General features: G+C 42.2%; 3 protein-coding genes across 3 annotated transcripts; 2 read left to right on the top strand and 1 right to left on the bottom strand.

The window, feature by feature from the left end:
* Positions 1-806: 806 nt before the first annotated feature.
* LOC108889724 (protein spire homolog 1-like) lies at positions 807-8,279 on the top strand (the record flags this gene model as incomplete). Its single annotated transcript, XM_018686350.2, is given in 12 exon segments — positions 807-892; positions 1,124-1,242; positions 1,244-1,279; positions 1,615-1,696; positions 1,790-1,932; positions 3,063-3,086; positions 3,588-3,617; positions 4,600-4,737; positions 4,825-4,895; positions 4,990-5,017; positions 5,156-5,319; positions 5,428-8,279. Coding segments are annotated over 12 exon segments (1,189 nt in total), but the record flags the coding sequence as incomplete, so codon positions are not given.
* A 2,551-nt stretch (positions 8,280-10,830) lies between these two features.
* LOC108889725 (kelch-like protein 38) lies at positions 10,831-15,771 on the bottom strand. Its single transcript, XM_018686351.2, has 4 exons — positions 15,539-15,771; positions 12,466-13,822; positions 12,156-12,261; positions 10,831-11,589 (listed from the first exon to the last, which is right to left on the bottom strand). The coding sequence occupies exons 2-4, from the start codon at positions 13,819-13,821 to the stop codon at positions 11,300-11,302; spliced, it is 1,752 nt and encodes a 583-aa protein (XP_018541867.1). The 5' UTR covers position 13,822; positions 15,539-15,771; the 3' UTR covers positions 10,831-11,299.
* Positions 15,772-18,369: 2,598 nt separating this feature from the next.
* On the top strand, positions 18,370-22,472 carry LOC108889723 (protein FAM91A1-like; the record flags this gene model as incomplete). Its single annotated transcript, XM_018686349.2, has 4 exons — positions 18,370-18,696; positions 20,116-20,200; positions 20,586-20,737; positions 22,415-22,472. Coding segments are annotated over exons 1-4 (367 nt in total), but the record flags the coding sequence as incomplete, so codon positions are not given.
* Between the last annotated feature and the right edge of the window lie 260 nt (positions 22,473-22,732).

Here is a 22,732-nt window from a genome sequence, read left to right as displayed (position 1 = left end):
CCTACTGTTGTTCCTTTTGTTTTCATTACAGGCTATTTTTAGGGTTAGCGCTAGCTCTCCCTGATTGAAACACACACCCTTTTTTTTCCCCCATGCTTTTGTTGTAGAAATTGTGTGTATGCCACACTACTGTCACTTACCGGCTGATATGATACACACACCTACTCTACCCAAAGAAAGGATGGGTCGGCGCAGTGCAAGTTAATCTCCTGAAGGTTTTTCATCAGGGCCAGCGTAGAGGTGCTGCTTCTAAAGAGCAGGACTTCTGTATGTTTAAATTGAACAGTGTTTGAAATGCCCTGGGGTATAGTAGCTACTCACAGTGACTATCTGTGTATCCAGGTGATAAGGTATGGCCATTGAGCCCAGAGCCAGTAGGGTGAGATTACAGATCATCACCCTCTCTCTCTCTGCAGCCGGCCTGCCCTGCTCGTCACCCTAATCCGCTCTCACTGTGGAATTTGAAAAATTACATAACACTGGTGTCAGCAGCCCACCTCAGATAGATAGTCGAATGGCAGATGACAGTCTGAATGTAGCGCTGCAGCTCAGAGGACGACCATAATCCAGATGGACGTATGGGAATAAATAATCTTTTCTTTTGCGCTGTGGCTCATCGTCTTTCTCTGCTCCCCTGGCACTTCCCTTCACTTCCCTTCACTTCCCTCTCCCTCTGTGCTTCCCAGCCTACACACAAAGCCTCTATGTCTTGAGTGCAGCCCCTGGTCTGACAGATGCTTGTTGCTGTCATGCCCCTCCCTGTGGTACCAGTCTGGTGTTAGGGATTAAAGTATTCATGTGTGCAGTTCTGCTGACGCCTGTTTTCTCTTAACTCCTTTTACAGGCGCAGGGAAAAGCATCAGCACCCCTCAGGACTTGTTCCGAAGCTCAGGTAAATAAGTGATGTCTCATGGTGTAAAGCCAGCATTACTGACTCTGTGGTGTCATACAGTTACAATACAGAGACACCCACAGTTTACACAGGAGGTCTGGTGGCCAGCTGTTCAGATAAGGAGACAATTCAAAACGATTTATGGTTCACTTGCGAGACCAAAATCATGTTCAGTGCGTCAGGAGCTATTATCTTCTCCTCTTAACTCACTCTTCTCTCTTTGACCCACAGACACTCCTGATGCACCCAGGAAGTTGGCTGGCAGCACCCATTCTCTGGCCAGTGGCACCACTGGACCCAGTCAAGGTGGAGTGCAGCCTCTCAGTCAGAGGAAGAGACTGCTCAGGGCGCCCCACGCTGGCTGAGCTGGACAGCTCCGAATCTGATGTAAGATGTCGGCTGCATTCATGAGATGTGGTGACTTCTATATTTGATGCTTTAAGAGAGAAAATCTACATTGTTTATTTGCATAATAAAGGTCATGTTTCAATTTAGCAGCTTGACAAATATTGATGCATCATCTGCAGTGTAATTGAAGTGTCCCCTGTTTCATGTTTCAAATGGCTCAACAGACAAGTAATGCTGACATAAACTCAAAGACAATCAGCTTGTTAATATTTCTCAGGGAATCTGGACTGGACTTTGTTTTCTTATGTAATATTCAAAGTGGTTTGAAGCTGTCAGTACCTTGTGACTTAATATGTGTAATCCTCTGATGACAGGAGGAGCCCACGCGAAGCAGCTCCAGCATGTCCACATCTTTGTTGGAGGACACGTCACCTGAGTCCATCATAGGGAAGAAGGGTAAGAGGTTCCCTTGATCGTACTGTAACATATTATATTCCACTCTTTTCTCATCTTTTCATGCATTCTTCTTTGTTTGTCCCGTGTCTCCAGCTCCTCCAAAGTTCCTTCCTGTTTCTGCCACCCCGCAGCCAGACAAGCGTCAGTCTCCACAGAGGCGGCACTCTATCGAAAAGGAGGCCCCCACCTGTGTCCGTCCCTTTGTCCCTCCATCCAGACAGACCTCCAAGTCTTTGGTACGATAACTATGGGAACTATTCCTATTGGATTAACCATCAAGGCCTGAAAGAAAGAATGAATGAATGAAAGAATGAATGAATGAAGCCCTTAAGAGTTGATGACACATCTTTAACCTTCCACATTGCATCATAGCATGCATCTGTAGCAAATACATCCATGTTAGATCATTAAATTAAGATAGTATATTCCACTCCTTATTGATGTAACTTAGATTATCCTCTAATCTAATCAGTCAAATGTACCACAGTCTGCACACTAATGAAATATAACTAAATACAAAGCAGAATTTACAAGTATGTGGCCACTGAAAAGCATTTATATGATTTGCAGAGTTTGGTCGTAAACATGGACATCACATGTCATTTAAATGAATGGCAGCCCATCACCGTGGCTGCATCTACCAACAACACTGGACGTACAATATGTGTCTGTTGAATTTACTCCCGTCCTGTGACCAGTCATTTGTTTGCCATGAGGTCATCGGTAACTCTGCGCCGGTCGTATGATTCTAGTGAGGTTGATGGATGTAATTGAAACCACAGGACAGGCCGCTGCACCAAGAGGATTTAGATGGAATTGATTCATTCTTACCACTCGCGGGTTTAATGGCAGACCCGCTCTCACGGGCATAACTTGATATTTCGATTTTTACACTACACTTTCACAGTATCTCCCACTTAAGATTAGTCACTTGCATTGTTATTTTAAAGACAATCTGATATTTCTGATGATTCACTTAAAAACATCCTGTCTTGTCTCTTAAAAATAACATCAATTAAACTTATTTGTGCCAATTCCAGAGAATCAAAAGATAACATTTAGAGTCCACTAGTCATCCTTTTCAGGATAAAATCAAAGAGTAATTTCTTTTACCAGAGGCCATGTTTCTTTTCATTTTCTCTCTCTGTATTTTTTTTTGACCTAAGCACATGCTTGAGCATTCTTAGCCTTTCACATAGAAACCAGGTTGAGCTTCACTAGTAGATGTAAAACAGAAAGGTCTTTGTTGCAGCTCCCCTCCCCTTGTGGTGCTCATATTATGCTGTCATTAATCTGTTTACGCTGATTGGCCGTCTGGTCCCAAAGACTTACTTGCAGTTATTTTCTGTTTTGTGTAATGCTGCAGCTGATGGCGGATCCCAGCGCCAAGGTAACTTGGTCATAATGCTGTCTATCCATCACCATCCTTTTTTTTTTTAAAGTTTTGTATCAAAGTTTTTGTTTTGTTAAAGGGACACTGGTCAGAGTAAAATGTGGCTCTGCACCATTAGTAGACACCAGCTACGATCCGTGGTGTCTGTGAAGGAGCAGAAAAAATGAAATCACGGGATGAATGCTCATCTACATGAACTCTTCCTTTTGAGATGGACGTTGTCGGATGATTTTTCAATCATGAGACTCTGTTACAAAGTTCTGCTGTTGTGAAATTAAATTTCATGCCACATATGAAATGAAATAATAATGGTGTGAGCTCATGCAGTGAGAGTTTCAGACAAATTAGGCTGTAAATAATCATGTATCTGACAGTCTCTCCAGAATATCCCCTGATAACCTCATGAAGCTCTTATATTAGATTTTATGAAATGTACTGTATGTCATTATGAGGTCCTGCTTTGTTTGAATGTCCCTGTTCCTTCTGTCTGCTGGTCAGGTGGAAGCAGCCAGTGGTGCTCAGGGCACGGTATGTCACTGTTACTGCATATCATTAAATTGTATCATCAAAAGCTCATGACACTGTGTGGGGAAGCCATCCAGAATAACTTATAATTCATTACAGATGTGTTTTGGATGAACGGGACCTCGTGTCATGACCCTTTGTGTGAACAGGAGATCTGTTGCATAATGAAAATAGCTCAGGGAAGGTTATGAAGGAAGTGAGAGTTGAGAAATAATCTGTGAACATTTACATCAGAAGCTCACATTTTCTAATCCTAGCTAACTGAGTGTATATGATTGGTAAAAGTAAAGTTCCCTGAGCTTTTTTTTTATTTTTTATTATTAACTTTTTCTGAGTTTGACTTTGGGAGCATTAACAAAGATGAAAGGAAAAGCTATGTCACAAATCTCCAGCTTGCAACTTGGTGGGGGTCCACTTGCTTAGTTGGGTAGAAATAAAGATTGCTAAACATTCAGCTGTATAGAAAACATGCATGTTATGGCTGTAGTCCTATTGAGTTATGTTAGAAGTAAACATGGAAATTACCAAATTAAATTGACTCTTACATTTAGAAACGTTCTTATCTGTTGAGTCTAGTTTTTGGTTATTTTTAATATGGACATGAGGGCAGTAATAAAGTTAATGCAATAATGAAATAATCAGATCGTCAAAAGCTGTGGACCACCACCACCAACATGGGGGCGGGGGGGTTACATCACCAGGATGCTCTGTATTTCTGTTCATTGTCACACTGTGATGTCACTGGAAGCATCCTTCATGTAGAGGACTGTTTTCACCCTCACCATCTCATTGCATGTTCGGTCTTTTGGTTAAGTGGTGTGCAGTGGGAGCTTGGTTTTTCCATTTAGCTACACTCACGTGGTGACAGTCTCTGTGACAGCGGATGCCATCACCTCTTGCTGTTGAACAGTTTCGGGTGAATCCGTTTGGTCTGACGAGTGAACGTTAAGGTGAGTTTGCTGATGCGATTATTCTTTTTGTCCAGGAGGAGTTCTGCTACCCGGTGGAGTGTCTGGCTCTGACGGTGGAGGAGGTGATGCACATCAGACAGGTTCTGGTCAAGGCCGAGCTGGAGAAGTTTCAGCAGTACAAAGACATCTACAACGCCCTCAAGAAAGGAAAGGTAGAAAAAAAAAACTGTCCTCAGGTTTCAGGCTGATATTTCCTGACTACAGATACCATTTACCTCAGCTCGTTCTCTTCTCTCTAGCTTTGCTTTTCGTGTCGGACCAAGAGGTTCTCCCTCTTTACCTGGTCCTACACCTGCCAGTTCTGCAAAAGGTAAATTGAAATCGCTTTTACTAGAACCACTCAACTGAAGTGCAGCAGCTGTTCAGTAATATTGAACTTAACGGTTCATTTTTATCTACCTCAGGCCTGTGTGTTCCCAGTGCTCTAAAAAGGTAGGAGGCTGTTGACTTATATTTAACACACTCATGAACACTTTTCTGTAAAATTTGTTGACACTCTTGACACCTGTTGGCTGATCCATGAAAACTATCTGAGCAGTTTTCATCATTTTGTGTATGTTCGTACCTCAGATGCGGCTGCCGTCTAAACCTTACTCCACCTTGCCCATCTATTCTCTGGGCCCCAGTGCAATGGCTAAAGAAGAGGCAAGTGGAGCGTCCGCCCCTGCAGAGCCTGAAAAGAACCCGTTTGGGTCTGGACACAGCCGTCACAGCCTACGTCGAAGCGTTTATAAGTATGTCACTGCAGAACTCCCATTTCTTTCTATATACAGAGAAAATATGGTAAAAACGTCATGTGTTTACAGGTTAGTTGTTCATTATTTCTCTCTCTCTATACTCAGGTTTTCCAAGCATGGCAGCAGTAGCAGCAAAGATGGCCGGTCACAGGACGAGCCAGAGCTCCCCAAGGAGCTGACGGAGGACTGGGTCACCATGGAGGTGTGTGTAGACTGCAAAAAGTTCATCACGGAGATCATCTCCTCCAGCAAGCGCAGCCTGTGCGTGGCTACCAAGCGTGCCCGCCTCAATCGCAAAACCCAATCCTTCTACATGTCGTCTTCTAACTCGGTCAACTTCCGGCCCTCAGAGCGCACCATCAATGAGGTGTAGAAAGTAGGACCGCCCTGTGCACTTTTGTTCGAGCTGAGTTTATTTGATTAAATGGATTTAAAAAAATCCCTTCTTAGTCTGATTTTGACCTGGACTGGTTCACTGCTGTTGATGTAAATGGTTATTTTCAAAAAAAAATCAGAAGTGACCATGAAGCCAGCCCATCCCTACCCCAAAGGTAGTTAAGGTTCTTACACCTTACCCTCCCCTCTCAGGAAACATTGACGCACTATGATTGGTTGTGACTAGTCAGGGCTCTGCAGTAGCTGCCTGATAACAAAAGAGAGCCATGCTTGTATCAGTGGCAGTGATTGTTGGTTGATAAATGGACACATCGAGCTGCTGATGTGAACCTGGTAAGAGAATGTATATTTGACATAATAGCGGGATCAGATAATACAGAAAGCCAAAAGTTCCAGTGAATTTGTGTAAATAGTATCAAGGCCCAAACCCTAATCTTAGCTACCGATAAATTTTCCAGTTCCTGTTTACTATGCGCACTCAGGAAGAACAACCGATTGTCTTTTTGACAGAAATGCACTGTAGATCCTCCTGTCAGGTCTGCTGGGTTAGATCTCAGCCACTCCCCTGCCCTTACTTTATTCTTCCAGCAACAATTATGCCAAATGTTACACCATTCTTTCTTCTTCTTTTTTTTTAGCCAGTTTAAATGCATATTTACTATTATCACATAACACTTTATTTTTCTGGGTGGGGTTTAACTTTTAGTTATTATGTATATTCAATTCTGTGCCTGGTGCCAAAATGTTTTTTTTTCTTTTTCTTTAAATGCCTTTATAGTTGCGGACCTATTGTACATATGTGTGATAAACTAAATGGGGGACATTTTAGGGTAATCCAAGATTTGGTTTCTTGCCCTTCCATGTTCCAAGCTGGGCAATAGAAGCACAGAAATGTGGGTAATGAATGTGTACATGCTGTATATCCTAATTGTTCCAAATTTAAATTTAATATAAAAAAACTTAACGAAGTAGAAGTATAATTTTACCATGTTTTATGATTTCTGCCTCTAGAGTTTCTTTATTTGAAATTCTTCTATGAGACCTTTATTATTAGTGTTATTATGTTTGTGTCAATAGTAAGATTTTATTTCTATTGTATAGTTTATAAACTCCTCAGTGTTAAGATATTCCTCTAAATTGCAAATAGCACTTTCATTGGACCAATTTATTGTTTATGTTGGGTTTTTGTCTTAATTAATAATAATTATTAAAATCTTAGTTTATCACCTCTTGGGGGGGTCCATAGTGCCATTACCCAGGGTTCCTCATGAATGAAAATGTGTATGAATGGTTGCTGGTTGTTTGTAAGGAAGAATAATGGCTAAAACAAAACACTCCCCTGAATTGAATGTAGGCATTTTTTTAAGTGTGTAACTGTCATTGAATATGCTTTATGAACATATTATCCCTTTCAACACTCATATACACATATACATACAAACATCTTATGTTCATACAGTGTGTTTTGTGACAGATATTACCAAATGAACACAAAGCCTAACCAGCCATGCTCCAACAACATCTGACCAGATTTATTTTAGACCTCTGTAAGGAATGTGTGCATGCTGTACTGTGATCTATTTGTTTTTATCAAAGAAATTATAATAAAATCATCATGATTCTTACGTTTGACTCGGTTACCCTGATACAGAATGTCAGGCTTAGTGTTAAATCTAGTTTTTCAAACATGCAGAGTTACATTAGTCAGCAGAGGGCGATAAAAGGAAATCTCTCTGTTGTCTTTACATCATCATCCTGTTGTCTTAGCGACATCATGTGGTGGAAGATATGTATTGCAGGTGTTTAGAAGTTAAATCTCTTGATATGTTTGATCATAACAAAGTGTTGCCATACAAACACTGTTTGCAATTAACCAGCTTCAGTAGTTATCAGTTTAGCAATGGTGACAGTACATTTAACGGGCTACCCAGAGACCTTTACTAGCTCCATAAACCGAAAATTATTACCTCCGTTTTTCTTCTTTCACTTGGTTTCCTGATTTTTATGTAGTTCTACTCTGGTATTAAAAATAAATTAAAGACACCATACCCAATCTTAAAATTGATTCTGTTACTTATTTTCACTAAAACACTACTGTGTGTTTTAATGACTTTGTAGCTTTAAGAATAAAGTGCATTTTAAGAGATTTGACAGTTTTAGATTACATTGTTTCTAAAGGTGTTTAGCATTAATGCTAAAAAAAAAAAAAGTGTCAGGCAAATACATAAAGTGAGACTGGCAATCTACTCAACTGATCTTGTGTAAAATAGACCACACAGTTAACAGAGTTTCCGTCTTTTCTAAATCATCCCTGGCTGTTTGGGTGTGAACCCTCTTCAAGCCTCATCCATCACATTAACACTGGGGGATGAAGTTACAGACTGGTAAAAGGCCTTCTCACATGACACAGCAGGGAAATCCTTCAGTTAGCATTCAGAACTGCTCCAAGCTGAAAGCAGGTGTTGTTGGTTGTTAAGCTGGTTGTTATGTGTCTCTCAAACCAATAAATAAATAAATAATGTCTGATATTAATGAAATGCAATTCTACAATTGGGAACTTAAGACTTGGAAAAGTTGGTTATAACAGAGGAATGGGAACTCAGTTATTGGTTTCATCTCATAGTTTTCATTACTTTTTTTTCCCACACTTGGCAGTAATGACACTGCTCAGGGGGTTATTCAGATTTAGGTGAAATAGTTCAAAAGTAAGTACAGCGAGAGCCTGTTCTAGCATAGGGTTTATAGTGGTAGATATTGGATAATGTATTTATACTGTATGAGCGTGCTGATGCATGCTGCACATATATATGCATACAGGTCACTTAACCACAACTGTGTATGCGTGTGTGTGTGTGTGTGTGTGAGTGTGTATGAGCTCACACACAGCGGTGGCAAGCAATGAAATGCTATCCCTTGATGGGTTAGTAACAGACACTGAAAATAACCTGCTGGGCCACAGCTTCCCTGAAGGGTGACCCTCACACACTGGTTTCTATGGAAAGACAGCAAGCAAACACATACTCAATAAAGATTCTGAAGAGGCTGTGTATTTAGCAGCAGCTTAATAAAAAAGTCTCACAGGGCGTTGCTCTTAAATGCTGCTCTGGCTAACTGAATGACATCTGACTCAGCTCACGGCACTTTATCTTAATACAGTTCAGACATTTAGGTTCATTGTTAACAGTGTTTTGTCTCAAGAGTGATTTGCACATAGACACAGAAACAGAGGGTTGTTGTGAGGCATTCAGAGTGACCAGGCTAACAAGGAACCATTTAACCCAATGACAGTCTGAGCTTGCTAATGTGGACTGTGATGAAATTCCCTTTTGGTCGCTGCTCCTAGGCAAGTTTCAATGTTTCCCCACTAATGGGCAGGGATTAAAATTTAAGAGTGAAATCTGATCCTAGATCTCTTTCCCTAAGGTCAACTTCACTGGAGGGCTGCATACAAGTCAAGCCTGTCGGAGTGGACCGGTAACTAGATATTTAGCCTACATGTGGAGCTCCTACATGGATGGCCAACACTCTGTATGAAGAGAATGTGGCCTGGGGGATCGAGAGGTTGGCACACGTCAGTCACACTGTAACATAAAGCAGTGTGTTAATGTCATCTAAGATAAACTGATTTAACCTTCTATCATTGCTCTTACAATATTACACCAAAGTTAAATATAATGCAGTATTTCTGTGGATGTCGCACTGGTACTTAATGATGTATGGAGAGCAAAATGTGTGTCACCTGATAGCCAGCGAACATGTTTCTGTCCGTGTCAACAATGCTCCCTTGTGTATGAGGGGAACATGACTCAGCCTGACTGCAGACAACTGGAGAACCATTTAAAGTCTGCAAGTTCAACTAAAGACCAGTAAGCAGAGTTCACAGATTCAGTCAGTTGTGTCAACCTGTTTTTGTATGTAGAGACATTCAGAGCAATAAATCAAATACAGGATTTTCTTTTGTACTGTACATTCATACTGTAAAAATAAGCGAATGTTCCTCTGAAAGAAAGTCACACACAGGAAAGTAAATAACCAAAATATAAGTGTGTTGCACAATGAGAAATGAAAAGAAATATAGAGATGTCCCTCAGTTGTGCAAGTAACAGCAGCACATTGTACATCATGCAGCTGATCGCTGATGCAGTCTTAAACAGACTCACTACAGGGATGCATGCCATAGATGATCCATTGGTGTGATAACAGGGTTGCCATGGTGATTGTCACCCAGAGGCTGGTTGAGTACAGCAGTGAATGTGTGCTCCATGAGGGTCAAGAGGGGTACAGGATGGAGACAGTAGTGGCCAGCAGTGATGGTACAACATGTTTCCACAGTCTTGTTGACTGTGGCCTGTTTTTTTTGTTTTTTTTTTTGTCATACATCTCGAACAGTTTTTGCTTCGTCCTGTTGTTTCCTCTGACAAATAGAGGATTGATTTCAGATCACTGGACGTGCTTGTGAGTAACCACCTGCAAGTAACGTGTGTGTGGCCGTGAACTCATTGTAACCTGTAAACCCTGACAATCTCCCTAAAACCATCTCAAGGCATGGTTGTGCTGAGCAGGGTCACTGCATTCCCACCAGGCACTTGCATTCAAAGGCGTCATTGTCACATGTCGTCACATCAACATAGCTGCCTGCGAAGCCATTTTCTTTATCTAGCAATTGCACATGATAAAATTAAAGGTAAACAACCACTGAAGAAAACAATCATTTGTATTTCCTCTCTGAAACATCACGTCTTTTTATTTTACTTGCTGTAACATTCGTAAAATGATATACAGAACATGCTTTGTTGGGAGTTGTGGGAATAATTCTAAAAGTAACGGACCAAGCCAGCAAAACTGGAATAGTGTTGACCCAGAAAATGTTATTCTAGTAAAACTATTCTTCGAGGGAACATTACAGCGGCCATACTGGACTGCTGTACTTTGCCACGGGAGCTTATCCATGTTCTGTCACAACTGTTTTCATCATCAAGTGCACTCTGTTAGAAGCATGTGGGTCACGGAGGAATGTGTTTTTTATAAAGTGCAAATTAATTAGCTGTCTGATCTGTCATTGTCAGTTTTACAAGACAAGCAGAGCTCATAGATACACAGCCAGATGCATAATTCCCTATGTATCTAATTGTCATAGAAAAGTAATCTGCAGCTGCCAGGCAGAGTGATATGCTGCATATAAATGTATGGGAAATTATAACACTCAAACTTTTGGGTAGCATCAAACAGGCGCAGCCATCTGCAGAAAGAGCTTCTTCAGATAATGTGTTGTGTCTGAACAGCTGCTTGTTGTGCATGTATGACTGCCTCTCGTCATCTCTGGGGTTCTCAGTTCAGTTCCACCCCAGGTGCCTCAGACATGACACCTCTGCACATCAGCTGAGCTCTCCTTTGATTCGCATTAAAGTCCGCCTGACTCAACATGCCGCTAAGTTGTGGCAGAGACTGAGCTGCGTGAAGGAATGCCATCAGTCTGAAATGGTTTCCCATTTGTGTAGTTAGAGGCCAATAAGTCATGGCAAAGGGGAAGTGAAGAACTTGGAGCTAAGCATTTGCCAAAAGTGGCTGACTGGATGATCGGTCATGGGGGGTTGGGTCTGTTGGAAACACAGACTAGCGGCAGAGAGCCGTGGTCAAATAGCTTGTATGGCAAAGAGCCTTTCGATGTCCAAACGTCTGTCTTTGGGTCATAACACTCGAAGCAGTCTGAGTCCTCGATGACATCATGGCTGTTGAGGATGCGTCCACCGGTGACGTACAGCTTGTTGTTGATCACTGTAGCACTGTGATGCATCCTTCGCTCTTTGAGGTTCTCACATTTGACGAATTTGTTGGCTTTGGTGTCATAGGCTATCACTCGCCTGGTGTACCCTGGAAATTAAATTTTCATGTTTTGGTATATTTCAAACAACAACAAATAACACGAGAAACCAAAACCTACAATGAATTGTTTGTGCTATTTCCTGTGTACCCAAATCCTAGTTGTAGCTTGTTCCTCTGTGCCATAGAGCTCCACTGCAGTTTAAGTCAACCCCACACACACTGTCCTGGAAATACTCACTAGAGCACCAAATGTGTATTAATCCACAGCTGAAAATAGTCCCCAACAAATACACTATTTACTCCTCCATGAGTAATATTTGCTAAAAACTACAATGCCCAGCTGCTTCAGGAAACTACTGAAAAACACATATTCATGATCTGTTTTTTATGATTTAATATAATTTATGTCCTTATGTCTTCAGTAGGAAGCAATGGGCTTGGAGCAGCAGAGAAGAACATTGCTGGTTGAAGTCTTTTCACAGGATTTATTGAGAATAAGAAAAATAACACCAGCCTTATCCTTTGATTATGTATGTCCTACATGATCAAAAAAACTGTTAATATTAACACCTGATGTATGTTAATGGCTACATCCCTAATGTGAAACACCTCACCTCCTACGATGTAGATCTTGTCCTCTATGACGGCAGCAGGGGCACAAACGTTCTTCACCGTCCTTGTCTCTAGCCTTGACCACAAGTTGCGAGAGATGTGGTACACCTGTTGACACATGACAAATATCAACACTCAGGCTTTTGTCTAGAGAATCAAGGATTGATTTCACCATATGTTTGTGTCCAAGATATGCTTTTTAACTTTCCATCCACACATACTGATGGCAAAATCTGTTTTAGGCTATGCCTGTATTTGAATAAGTGTACTAGCACTTCATTTTTCATCCTTAAAGAGACTGGTCTTCTCTACCTGGATCAGCCTGACTGGGTTCTGCATGGCATCTTCTCCTCCAAAAACATAGATCCTCTGATCACTGGCTGCAACAGCTGGATGCAGCACTGCCGTGGGCATTGGTGCCATGGCCTCCCATTGATTAAACATACTGTTATACCTCTCTACTGACTGAGCGATTCGCTTGTCTACCCCAATGCCTCCTAAGACAAAAATAAAGTGCAGATAGGACACACTCTGGTGGGCATATCGTGGCTCCAACATGGGCTCAGCAGTCCTCCACTGGTTGGTTTTCAGGGAGAGTGTGTAAACCGTGGCACTGACTGAGCTGTCGCCTGATGTCATGCAGAGGCTGAGCCCGCCAAGCACATAGAGGATACTGTGAATACACACATACGCAGCTTTGTAGAGCCGTAGAGGAAGCTTGGCCAACCATTGCCAACGATGAGTCCTTTCATCGTACAGCAGGGCTTCTCGTGAAGTTTGTTCGTTGTTTTTGCGTCCTCCAACCACCACCAGTGTTTCTCTGCAGGTGTAGCGGCGTGGAGTGGTCCAAAGTGGCTTGAGCTCACGACTACACTTAGTGCTCACTGTAAGCATGAGGCGACGCACTGACTCGATTATCTCGGTGCAAAGTGTGGAGGACTGCACTAGGGGGTCGTTGGCAATGAACTGGAAGAGGTAAGTTGGATGGATGTAACGAAGACGGACTTTCTTGAAGAGATCATGTATCGCGCCACGTCTTGAAAAGGGGTCATGGTGGATCCATGCCAGTAGGGTCTCAAACACTTGTTCCTCCTCAGCACAAAGTCGGTCATCTTCTAGGTAACACATGAGCTCAGGGAGAGACAACTCACAGAAGTCTTCTGTCGCAGCTACATCGGAGAAACACCTCACAGCCATCTCCTTTGCTCTCTCCCTCAAACTCTCACAGTGAAGGATCTCAGAAAGCCGGATCATGCTCAGACAGTTTTCTGGACTCAACTGATCCTGTAGAAACAGAGAGCAGGTCTCAAAGAGACCTCCATAGTGAAGCATGGATGCCGCTTGCATGAGCGGGAGCACAATCTCCATTGTGATAGTGACACAGCCTGTGTAGACATAATCCACGATGCCAGCGAGGACGTTTGAAGAGATTCCTTTCAGATTCACACGGGCCTGACTGCTCTCCAGGAAGTTGCTGCAGAACATGGCGCGAAAGTACGGGCTGCTAGACACCAGGACATTCCTGTGGCAGGGGATCTCCTGGTGCTCTGTGCAGAGCAGGACGTCTGTCAGGATGCGCTCCTGCCTGAGGATGTTGAGCTGGGCGAGCAGGTGGGAGGGAAGTTCTGAGTCTTTGAAAGAGAAAACGTCTCGTGGTCTACAGGCCATTCTGTGGAAAAAAGAAAGAGAAAAGTAGAGAAAGAAGGAGGAATCAGTCCATTGTCATAGTGTTGCATTTCTATTGTCCACTGGAATCAGATGGTAGAAATGGTAGAAAAAAATGTGGTACTGATGACGTCATAATTGGCACTATTAAACTAAACTGGAAACAACCTGTGCAAGGATTTATAAGTGAAGGTATATCGTTGAAGTTGAATAGACCTACCTTCATTTAATGAATAATTTGACAGTTTGGGAAATATTTGCTTTCTTGCTGAGAGTTAGAAGGAGAGGTCAATACCCCTCTTATATCTGTACATTAAATATGAAGCTGTAGCCAGGACACAATTAGCTTAGCTTCGCATAAAGATAAAGACTCCCTAGGGTCTCATCTTGAGGATGCAAGGCTAGATCCAAAGGTAGGTAATGACGCCTCTATAAAAATACTACGCGTCTAACAGTAACCCACCAAATGGCTAATTTATGAAAACGCTGTTTTGCTTGTGGAGCTGGGATGACACAAATCAAATTCCCATTGCAAACACAGGTAAGTTTAGTTACCTCAAACTGTGTATTGCACCTGCGTTCAAGAGATGTAGAAGTTATAATACTCTGCATAGAAATTCTGACTGACTGCATGACAGAAATGGATTAGTTTCATCTGTAAACTATTAAATAATATATATCTACAAAAACACAGCATGCACTGTCGGATTATATGATAATACAGACTAGCTTTGTCTTTTTCTCATTTGAATTTTTATCTGGCTTTCACCTTTGCCCTCACACTAACTATGTGGATCCCTGTGATAGCAAACCCTTTCATTTATTAGCTCGCACTTAAACTCTTAAAACTCCCACAGAGCAGCTGTCCTTAATGTGAATGACTGACTCACAGATTTCTATTTTAAACCCCTTCTAAATTATCTTGATGCATCCATGTAGCATTAGGCCACATCTCTCTTATAAAGCTGCACTACACTGTTAACGTCTGTGTTTGTCTCTCTGGCATTACTAATTTCTCTTGCTGGGCCTTTCTCTCCTTGTCTAGAACAAATAGATATAACATATCTCTATGTTATATCTATTTGTTTTTTGTTTTTTTGTTTTTTGTTTTAACTATATCCCTCCTCTTGGTTTCAGTCTGTCTCTCCCTGGTCGGCAGGTTTGTGATGATCCTGCCCTTTAAAGAGCGGGAGTTTCACTGGGCTATTAGCAACACTAAGTCTTCTAATCACTCCCACGACAGCTACTGATTTACTGCCACTCATGGGCACAGCCTGTCTGATATATTTGGACCTCTAATCGTTATTGTATACTATGAAATGCCAATGGCTGTGAGTGATGGTTTCCACTATCAGTTTTCTCTCAGAGCTCAAAAGTTACTTTGGACATTGTATAGTAAATCATGAATAATATTATTATACATTATTCATGTACAACTGTTTATACACACACACACACACACACACACACACACACACACACACACACATACTTCAGTCATTCTAAAGTAGAAGCTCTGGCTCTTTATTTCTGTGTATTTATTTATTAATTATTTGTTTGCTATCATTAGAAAATCAAAGAATAGTGCTGTTACACAATGAAAAACCTCATGTGAAAGCATTAGATAATTAGAATTGGGTCAAACTCATGAGTTGAATCATCTCTCTAGTGAACCTGCTGTCAGTTCATCACCAACATCTGTGACTGGGTGAATCCTTACCTCCTGCCCTCAGAAAAGCAATAATATCCCAAATATCTTGTTAGTCTGGTCAGTTTCAACCCAAAAAAACCCAAAACATAGTCCAGAGTGAATATAGGTGGTGTAGTCAGGGAGAGAGAAGGAGCATGACACGGAGAAATGACACGGCTCTCCAGTTAGGAGCTGTGGAGCTCGCCATGAGGCCACTGTGTACATTCCTGCAGCTAATAATAGTATCCCGGGCCACCATGACTCCAGCCAGGCCTCTCATGTGACACAGAGCTGTTTGGTACCCAGTTGCCGGCTTATCAGCTCTGCCAGGGTCCAGCAGAGAGAGTGTTTACAATAGCCAGAGGAGGGAGAATCATCACAGGGTCCTGAGTCAGCCATTGAGGCCACCCAGGCTGGTGTTTAATCAAAGTGTCCCTGAGCTGCTAACCCTTGTCCATCTTCTCTGCTCTGTTTAAATCCTCCCCAACTGCCTCCTCCCTCATGCGTGTAACCCAGGATGAAGGTAAATATAGAGTGGCGCTGATGGGCCAGCTTGATCAGGAGAAACAGCTGTAAGATCTGGGCTCAGTTTACCTCAAGGTATGGTGGTGTTTCTATGTGTTTATTCATGAGTGTGCAAACCTGGGGTGACTACTATTACCACTACTACTACTACTAGTCACCTGTGTGAGGTGTCAGTTTCTCAGTGGTATGTCATGTGTCATGTGTGTGTCATGTTGACAAATAATAGGACAAAGGACAAAGGATTTAATTATAGATTTTATTATTATTTTTTTAAATAATGGATATCATCACCTCTTCAGACCTCTGAAAATCCTTCAAATCAAACAGTGTGAGAAGAGAAACAGCTCATGTTTACAATGAAACATCTGATCACTTCATTTTAAGGGGTTACAGGCCAAAAAGGCCAGGAAACAGTGATGTTGAGAAGCTTCTTATACCTTGCCAAAAGATAAAAATGAATCTGGACAGAATCTCTTGTAACATTATTTGAAGTCACTGATGGGCAAGATTAAAAGGGCAATAAATATCTGTTTTTATGTCATAACCTCATGTCTCCACGGATATTTTCCAGAGAGAGATATGACTCTGAGGCGTTTAAGCCTCCTTTTCCTCACAGTTTGTATCTCCAAGTTGTCATTTCTTTATCTCACAAGGGGCCCTTATCTATAGCCCCTCTCTTACGTGCAGCTCCCAAGGCAGTGAGATGAATTATTGTCATGTTTGTTTAGTGGCACATGACAAGGAGCTGGAGTTACATGTGGACAGATTGAATGACATAGCTACCATAAGGTGAGCTGTCAGCAACTCAGACATCATGACGTGAACGCACGCAGCTTTGGTGGACTTTGTCACACAATGAAATCCTACACTCTGTTACCAAGTGACAGCTTCATGCTCATAGGTCATAGTGTGTTCTGCAGATTCCTTCAGGGAAGAAGCTGACAATCTGACAAAAGGCAGTTTCTAAGCAGGTTGAGGTGAACAGCTGAGATTATGATTTTCCACTTTCACTTTCTGGCTTAAAATCCTACATTCTTGATTCATTGAAGCCAGCTGCCACTGAATAATGATGGCTTTAGGGACTTTTATCTAAATCCACTGACAGAGCTCAGGCCCATGAGTGTGCAGTGGCAAATCATGATTATGTCCTTTTAAAATCAGGATTTTTGGAGGCAATTCAGAGAGCCAAATGAAAATGATGATATATTTTTGATGCTTCCATACACTTTTATGAGTAATTAATTTTTTTCTTGATACTTTGATGTTTTGAACGATGTTTTCTAAATGAAGAAACAAAGATAAACTTGAAACCTGACCTTGGTTTCAAGATTATCTTTAAAGTTTATCTTGAAACCAAGATAAGACTGCTTAATTGTAATTAACTGATTCTGACTCTCGGAAGGTCCCAATGTCAAAATCTATTTTTAATACCTAGATTTGCCCAGCTATCCTCAACTGTGGTCATGAGTTTTGGGTAGTGACAAAAAGAATGACATTATGGATATGCTACAAGTGGCCAAAATGAGTTCGTTCTGTAGGGTAAGGAGCTCAGACGTCAGGAGAGAGAGCTTGGAGTAGAGCCGCAGCTCCTCTAAGATTAAAGGAGTCATTCAAGGTGATTCATCAGGATGCCTCCTGGGCGTCTTCCTTTGGAAGTTATGTGGGGAGAGTATGTCTCAGCTGGTGTGGTAACGCCTTGGATTCTGTGTTGAGTTTTAGGACCTTAACTGTTTTAGTTTATGTTTTGCTCATTTGTTGTAAAATTATATTTTATCAAAGTGCTTTTCCCCCTCGGTGTAAAGTGATTAATACACAGAAAATCTTGGGCGAGGTGGTATTATTTCATCATAGGTTGACTGTGAGGCTGCAACCAATGGTTATTTTTTATTATCAACACATCTTACAATTGTTTTCTTTAATAACTGACTGATTGTTCAGTGTATGAAATGTCCATAATTTCCTGAGGCCCATGTTAACCCTTTTTTTTATTTTTTTATTTTATTTTATTTTATTTTTTTTACCACAGAAAGCTGGTAATATTTGAGAAGCCGGTGCCAATGAATTTTGTTGCAAAATTACAATCAATCAAGTACTGTGTACAGTATCGTGGGGGACAGTGGGGGCCCGGCAGCTCACTTTATCCCCCCGCAGGAGGTTAATCCGGCCATGATGTCAATAACACCTGACATCTTCCTCAGCAGGTTATGAATGCCTGCGCACGTCCTAATAATAATAATGCTGATAAACACTTATTTGAGATGAAGTACTGCTAAACACGACGCTGATCGGGTCTGATAACCGGTCACCTCTCATTTGTCACGAGCTCCATTCACATCCACGGTCACGCCTCGGCAGGAAGTGACGACTGTGGCCACGAGCGTGACGAACGGCTTGTTCGAAAATACAACAAGGAAGTGACCGTTTTATTGTGAAGGAAAATAACCACCGGAGCAAACATCTCCTCGAAATCGTGGGGTGGCCTCGCTCGGTTGTTGGGTGTCGGGGGTGGGCAAAGTCACCGTGGACTTGCCCGAGAGCCCGTTCGCGATCGTCTCGAGGGATTCTGCTTGTAGCCAGCTAGCTAGCTAGCGATGAACACGGACGTGGAATTTCACATCAGGCAGAATTACCCGTGGAACAAGCTCCCTGCTAACGTCAAACAGGTACCGTGTTTTAACGTTTCTTCGGGCCCTGGTGGGGGTGGGGGGTGGGGGGGGTGAAGGTGGGTGACCACCGTGTCCTGGGGAGGAGGGGGGGTGGGGGGGGACTGAACCTGTCAATGTCACCCACGGCTGTCAGCGACGCACCGCTTGCTCTCCTCCTCTGCAGGGGTTTCTCCGTTCAGCCGGAGCCATAACTGACCATCACTGTTTCAGCCTCTGCTTTACCACACACTGGCATCACATGACACTCAAGTCGACTCAAGTCAGATTGTATCTGTACACAACCCCAATATCACAACTCACAAATTTACCTCCAGGAAATTACGACACCCACTTATCTTTAAACCCTCAAATCAGACGAGGAAAAACCTTTTAACGGGGAAAAAAAATGGAAGAAATCTTAGGAGAAGCTACAGGGGATGGATCCCTCTTCCAGGACTGGCAGACATGCAGCAGCACAGCATACAGCAACGAAGTAGATTTACAGTAGGGAACAATCAGGATAACGCCATCATAGATTGTAAACATGCACAATTAGTGCACAATTAGTTTTTGTCTCGCAATGTTGAAAAACGTGAAGGATGTCAGTAGTCTGCATAAACGCTTTGCCATCACGCTAACGTCGTGGCGATGAGGAGGCGGGTGCATGTGCACACAGTAGCTTTGTGCTGCTGCTCGAGCTGCCAGCATCCCTGTGCATCCACACCACAGATGGATTACCAAACAGAAAAAGTGGGCTCCACTCTCCAGAGTCCCAGGATTTCAGGAATGCACCAAGCTTTCAAGTTTTTTTCTCCTGATACTGATTCTGATACTTTTGTTCTACCAACACTGAGTACTGATCTCATATCAGTGTTGTTTTCCATCAAATTTAAAATCTGTATAAGGTCACTACATGGGTGTAATGAGGCCAGAGATTGCTTTGGCACTAAAAAATAAGTCAGTGGAAACAGAGCAGAATTTAATGTGGATTGGTCACGTCACGGCCAATACCCGATTCACTTAATAAGGCCAGTCATGGAGCTGATACTGATCCGGCATATCAGATTGTTGTGCCCCAGAAAATCAGTTTGGAAGTGTGCACTACTAAAGCGCAGTATTGACTGACACAAGAAACTTAAGATGGACCCTGCTTTATGACCTGGTCTCAGGGTCCTGTCCTGGGGCACTGTGTCAGATCTAGTTTTAAGACCTTTGCTGTTTTAGTTTTACGATTGCATATTTTTAGCCTCATGTTAAATCAGATTTCCACACAGTAAATCTGGGGCCAGGACATATTCCTGCGTAGAAATTCTGTACACTTTCCACACATAGTTTGAGGAAATGGGGTTAAACGGGGCCTAGTGGCACATTTTTTGCACCCTAGTAGGTCATTTCAGCCGTTGTCCTCACCTGTGTCGCTATGTTTTTTCTCTGTAGAGTTTGGGGAACTCTCAGCGTGAGTATGACAAGCATGTGCTCCTGTACAGCATCCGCAACCAGCTGCGATTCCGCAATAACCTAGGTGAGCAACTTTGACCATCACACTAGTGCTGAACAATCACCTCCCACTGTATGAGCTCAGTGTTATTTGTAACTGCACCTGACCAGGTCAGCAATACTTGACTCCTCTCTTGACACACTTGCATGCTTATGAGTTGCTGTTGCAGATTGAGTGATATTGGCATTATCCTCAAGCATAAAAAGTGTAATAGTCTCTAAATAGCTTTGTAATAATACACACTTTTTCAAGTCAATTGTCCCTTGTGACGTTCTGGAGCTTATTCCAGATCAATGCTCCTTTTTTACCATTGAATTGATCTGATATTGATTGACTGGAAGTGTTATTGTATGACCACTCATCCCTGGCTGTGACCTGACTGACTGCCGTGTGTGTGTTTTATGAGCAGTGCGCCACGTGAGGAAGGATGAGCGCAAGTATTACGAGGAGCTCCTGAAGTACAGCCGGGACCACTTGATGCTGTACCCCTACCACCTGTCTGACATCATGGTCAAAGGGCTGCGAGTCACTCCGTTCTCATATTACATAGGAATCATGGAGGTAAGGAACAGACCTGGGTAGATGGGTGTTTGATGCGGCTAAGCTTTAACACTCTATGCATATTCTCACACACCTGAACATCTATGTTTGCGCTCAGTCCGCTAGTCTTTCCTTTTTGTTCCCCTGAAACCCAGGACAATAACGCTGGTGATTTCACAATTTCATCCGTGCTTTCAGAACAATGAGCCGGGTAAACTCAAAGGAGCAGAGTGCGGATTCTTGTTGTGCAGCGACAAAGATTTTCTAATTGGTTTGGAAACATCCAGTCTCTGTGAATTTAAATTGAATACTGTCTTCAGTTTTTTGTTGTTTTTTTTGGAATCCCTAGAAACAACTGCAGAAATGGCAGTTTCAGACAAAAGAAGGAATCTAAGAAACCTATTATAATGAGAAGGATCTGAGCTTTTTACAGCTCTTTGCTGTCATGTGTAGTGTGTTCTTTGTTACGGCAACAGTAACATCAGTTGACGTACTAAAAGATATCATTTTGTGCAGCTGTACCATTATTGTGTAGTCAGTCTGTATAGGGGAGAAACCAGTCTTTGACGCTGGCTTGCATGAGTCATGCACTTGAAATTATACGTCATTTGACTGTCAAAAAGAGGGGAAATGCATTTAATACATAAAGATATATCCAGATAGTTTATAAAATATTCTGCTGTTTTCGAAGAGCATGTGGTTTAATGTTTTATGAGTAATTTTATAGCTTCCCATGTTGATAGTCTTGGCATCAGTCAGGCACTAGGTGTCAGTCAGCGTCTAGTGAAATCTTCATGTACCAGCTAAGGGAGACACAGGAGACTGATCCTAGGACAAACACACCCAGAGAAAATCTTTGCTGTTTGCTCTGTAGTCAGTTCTGGGCTTTGCCCGCATGACGGCTCGCTCTCGCTGATAAAGCTCAGTCTGTTGTTTGAGGCTGGCACAGTCGGCTCGCCGAGAACCAGTCTGTCAGAGACTTTGACCAGCCGGGTTCTCCTTGACTTCTGACATTCTCAATTAGATCACAAAGACTGAGTCCGTGCATTCACACGGCTGGGAGTGGCACTTTTGAAAAGTAATCCATACGAACATATAATACCTGTGATTTCTTAATGAATGTAATTCACCTGTAATTTAGTTACTCTGTGTTCAGTTACACTTGAAAGCTGATTACAGATACATTTATTGTGTAGTTTCTGTGCATAATGCCCTCACATGTATTTTCCATTACTTCATAATTCTGTGTGTGCGTGCATAGTGTGTGTTTACAGATACTAGCTGCTACGTTCGGTTGTTCCACATTTAGCATACTTCCCATTTCATCAGAACAGATGTGACTAATATGCCCAGTGTTCTTTCTTCTGACTTCACCTACTAGCACAAATAAAGATGAACCATGTAGTTTGTAGCTCACTTAAAGAGGCTTCGCCCACTTTCCTATGCATACTAAACTAAACTTGACTGAGCTTTAACTGCGGCCACTAAATTGCCGCAGGCTATGTCTTATTCTGATAATCCGTCTTAAGCACTTAATGAAAACGGGGAGTAGAAATTAGCACGGCCGCCCAGATGTGCTAATCCTGTTATTAATCAGAGGCAGGGGGACATAGAAAGGGGAGAGGAAAAAATGAGTCTAATTCTTCTTTTCCCTGTCTCCTTTCTCCTTTCTTCTTCTTCTTTTTTTTGCACCTCCAGGATATTATGAACAGTGAGAAGAGTTACGACTCCTTGCCCAACTTCACTGCTGCTGACTGTGAGTTTTTTTTTTTTTTTTTTTTACCATCAGTTTCCCCTCCTTCTCTCCCTCACTGATGAAATGACTTTACTGGGATTCTGTGTAGCTCCCACACCTTTTCTCTCTGTGTCTCTTTTCTACATTTTTTCCTAGTTATTGTTTTTTTAAGTGCTGTCAGTGTCAGGGTGGGTAGAACAGTCGCTGTAAAAAGATGCTAAGTTCTCAGAAAACTGATGGATTTGACTCAGGGTCAGGAGGTTATTGAAACTTTATTAACA

This window comes from Lates calcarifer, unplaced genomic scaffold, assembly GCF_001640805.2.
Source record: "Lates calcarifer isolate ASB-BC8 unplaced genomic scaffold, TLL_Latcal_v3 _unitig_1625_quiver_1605, whole genome shotgun sequence".
Taxonomy (NCBI): domain Eukaryota; kingdom Metazoa; phylum Chordata; class Actinopteri; family Centropomidae; genus Lates; species Lates calcarifer.
This window is presented reverse-complemented; position numbering and strand designations above follow the sequence as displayed.

Excerpts from the sequence above, each read along its gene's own strand:
- LOC108889725 (XM_018686351.2), bottom strand. The coding sequence starts at position 13,821 with ATGGCCTGTAGACCACGAGACGTTTTCTCTTTCAAAGACTCAGAACTT. Across the intron at positions 12,262-12,465 it reads ACCCAGTCAGGCTGATCCAG|GTGTACCACATCTCTCGCAA; the intron begins GTAGAGAAGACC and ends ATGTGTCAACAG. Across the intron at positions 11,590-12,155 it reads CAAGATCTACATCGTAGGAG|GGTACACCAGGCGAGTGATA; the intron begins GTGAGGTGTTTC and ends TTTAATTTCCAG.